The sequence below is a fragment of the Acyrthosiphon pisum genome, chromosome A1 (genome assembly GCF_005508785.2).
Source record: "Acyrthosiphon pisum isolate AL4f chromosome A1, pea_aphid_22Mar2018_4r6ur, whole genome shotgun sequence".
Classification (NCBI taxonomy): domain Eukaryota; kingdom Metazoa; phylum Arthropoda; class Insecta; order Hemiptera; family Aphididae; genus Acyrthosiphon; species Acyrthosiphon pisum.
In genome coordinates this window covers 27,781,699-27,783,697 of record NC_042494.1, presented here as the reverse complement: position 1 = coordinate 27,783,697, position 1,999 = coordinate 27,781,699, and the positions used below count along the sequence as shown (strand labels likewise).

The 1,999-nt window shown below is 33.0% G+C and overlaps 1 protein-coding gene across 2 annotated transcripts in view; it reads left to right on the top strand.

The window, feature by feature from the left end:
- The first annotated feature begins 1,204 nt into the window (after positions 1 to 1,204).
- LOC100163050 (Kv channel-interacting protein 4) overlaps positions 1,205 to 1,999 on the top strand; it is a 167,028-nt gene continuing 166,233 nt past the window's right edge. The window contains exons 1-2 of one of the 2 annotated variants that reach the window (XM_003245921.4): positions 1,205 to 1,354; positions 1,501 to 1,563. In XM_003245921.4, coding sequence (XP_003245969.1) covers positions 1,327 to 1,354; positions 1,501 to 1,563 — 91 coding nt within the window. In that variant the 5' untranslated portion in view covers positions 1,205 to 1,326. Of the gene's footprint in view, positions 1,355 to 1,500; positions 1,564 to 1,999 lie in introns of those variants that run through there. The other variant, XM_029486882.1, reaches the window with a different exon arrangement.

Here is a 1,999-nt window from a genome sequence, read left to right as displayed (position 1 = left end):
CTCTGTTAAAAATAAATGGTTGGTATATACCATACATAGTACCTAATTAAAAAAAAAAAAGAAAAACAGGAAGTACATTGTCCTTATAGTAAGCTGCAATAGTTAAAAAAAAATTATATTAGCTTAAGTGTTAAGATTATAATACCATACAATCGATATTATAACATCATTAAATTATTAAATCTCACTTATAATAATATTAATAATAAATCCAAAGTTTTTCACTTCAGACCCATTTTACAAACTATATTTTATATATTAAGATGTTAAGATGGGTGTCTAATGTCTATAATTCTTAATGTTGTAATTTGTAGGTTTTATAGTTGCTTACAAGCTTTTTGATGAATTATAGATTATTTTAAATTTGAACAATATATGACTTGTCTAAACAACTATTTTTTCAGAATGCTTTGAGTTGATTATTTTTTCTAAGTCATGGTAAGTGTAATTTCGTTAAAATGTAAATGAAACAAATGAGATTTGTGGCGATTTTAAGTGCAATTGCATTAATATAAGTAGCTATAAAATTGCCAACTGACTTTATTCATAATATGTATTTGTACAATGCGTGAATGCTGCAATGTTACAATAATGATTTCCTTGGCATCGCGTACTTTCAAAATTTCCAACAAATAGCCAATAATTATATTTTATTTCTCCAATGTTTTTTCATTTAAATCATTGGGTTCGGGAATCGAAATTATGCATGGTTGTGCCATATATCACATAAGAATATTGAATTAATAATTACAATTTGTTACATATTTTAGCCTACAACTACCGAGGGTCATACTAAAATACCTCTTAGTGAATTGATATTTTACATCATACAAGACGCGTATACAACTGCAGATTGTTGATCTCGGTTTATGCGGTTCTATTAAGTCGTATTGCTATTCCCTATATTATAACGTTTCAGATAACTGCTGTTGTAGTTGTAGTGCTGTTTAATGTTTAGGGTCTTCTCGAAATAATTATGTACTCATTTTGCTCTATATAAAAGCAACGTAAACATAAAATATTTATTGAAATGTTCTCACCGTTCGCGTTGGTCCGAACGCATTCACACACACACACACACACACATACACGCGCGCATATGTAGAGCAGTGCCCTGACCCCCCCACCCCGACACCGAGGTTCGCATATTATTTTAAACTCTAAGTATTTTGATCGTCGTCCAAAACACCAATCTGCCGTTTGCTCATCATTTTGGACCATTCCCATTCGTGTTGCCAGTACACGAAAAATAATTGACGCGGTGGTGTAAATCGCGCCCGTTGTAATTTCTGTTAGACCGGCCGATAGGCATCGCCTTCTGTTTTAATGTCTTTGTGCAACATCGTAGCACTGCGTAAGTAAAACCGCGTTTTCGGACCGTTTCTGTATTATTATGGCGGAGGTACGCTATAGCGTACCTGCACCTACGGCAGTCGAATAATACGATTATTTTCTGTAATCGCACGTCCGAAAAATCTACTCATCTCTCAAATTTTACAGGTTGGGACAAGATGAGCAGCAATGGTGTGACTGAAGACGACGATTTCGCTGATTATCCGTTTCGTAAGTATAACACCGGTGCAATGTTACGCAGAGATAATATTACAATATTGTTGGGCTAACATCGTATAATACTATAAGCTATAATATGCACCTCACTGTCTGCTGAACTAATAAAGTTTGCTATGGTCAGCTTTCAACCATTCCTAATTGGTTTTCGCTAACTTTGCTTTATGACCCTAACTGTTGGTCGGAGAGTTCTAAAGCACATGGAACTTTGGCTGAAACGTGCCAAAATCCATTAGAAATAAGAACAAAACATTTGTTGAAGTCGAAAAAAAAAGAATTTAAATCGTAAAAGTGATTTTATTATCCTATTATATTGAACATGATATCCGTTAATGTATTATTGAATGGCGTATAACTATATAAAGAATTTCGTTACATATTATTATGACGATTATGTACGACTAAAATGTGAATACTATAATTAATTATC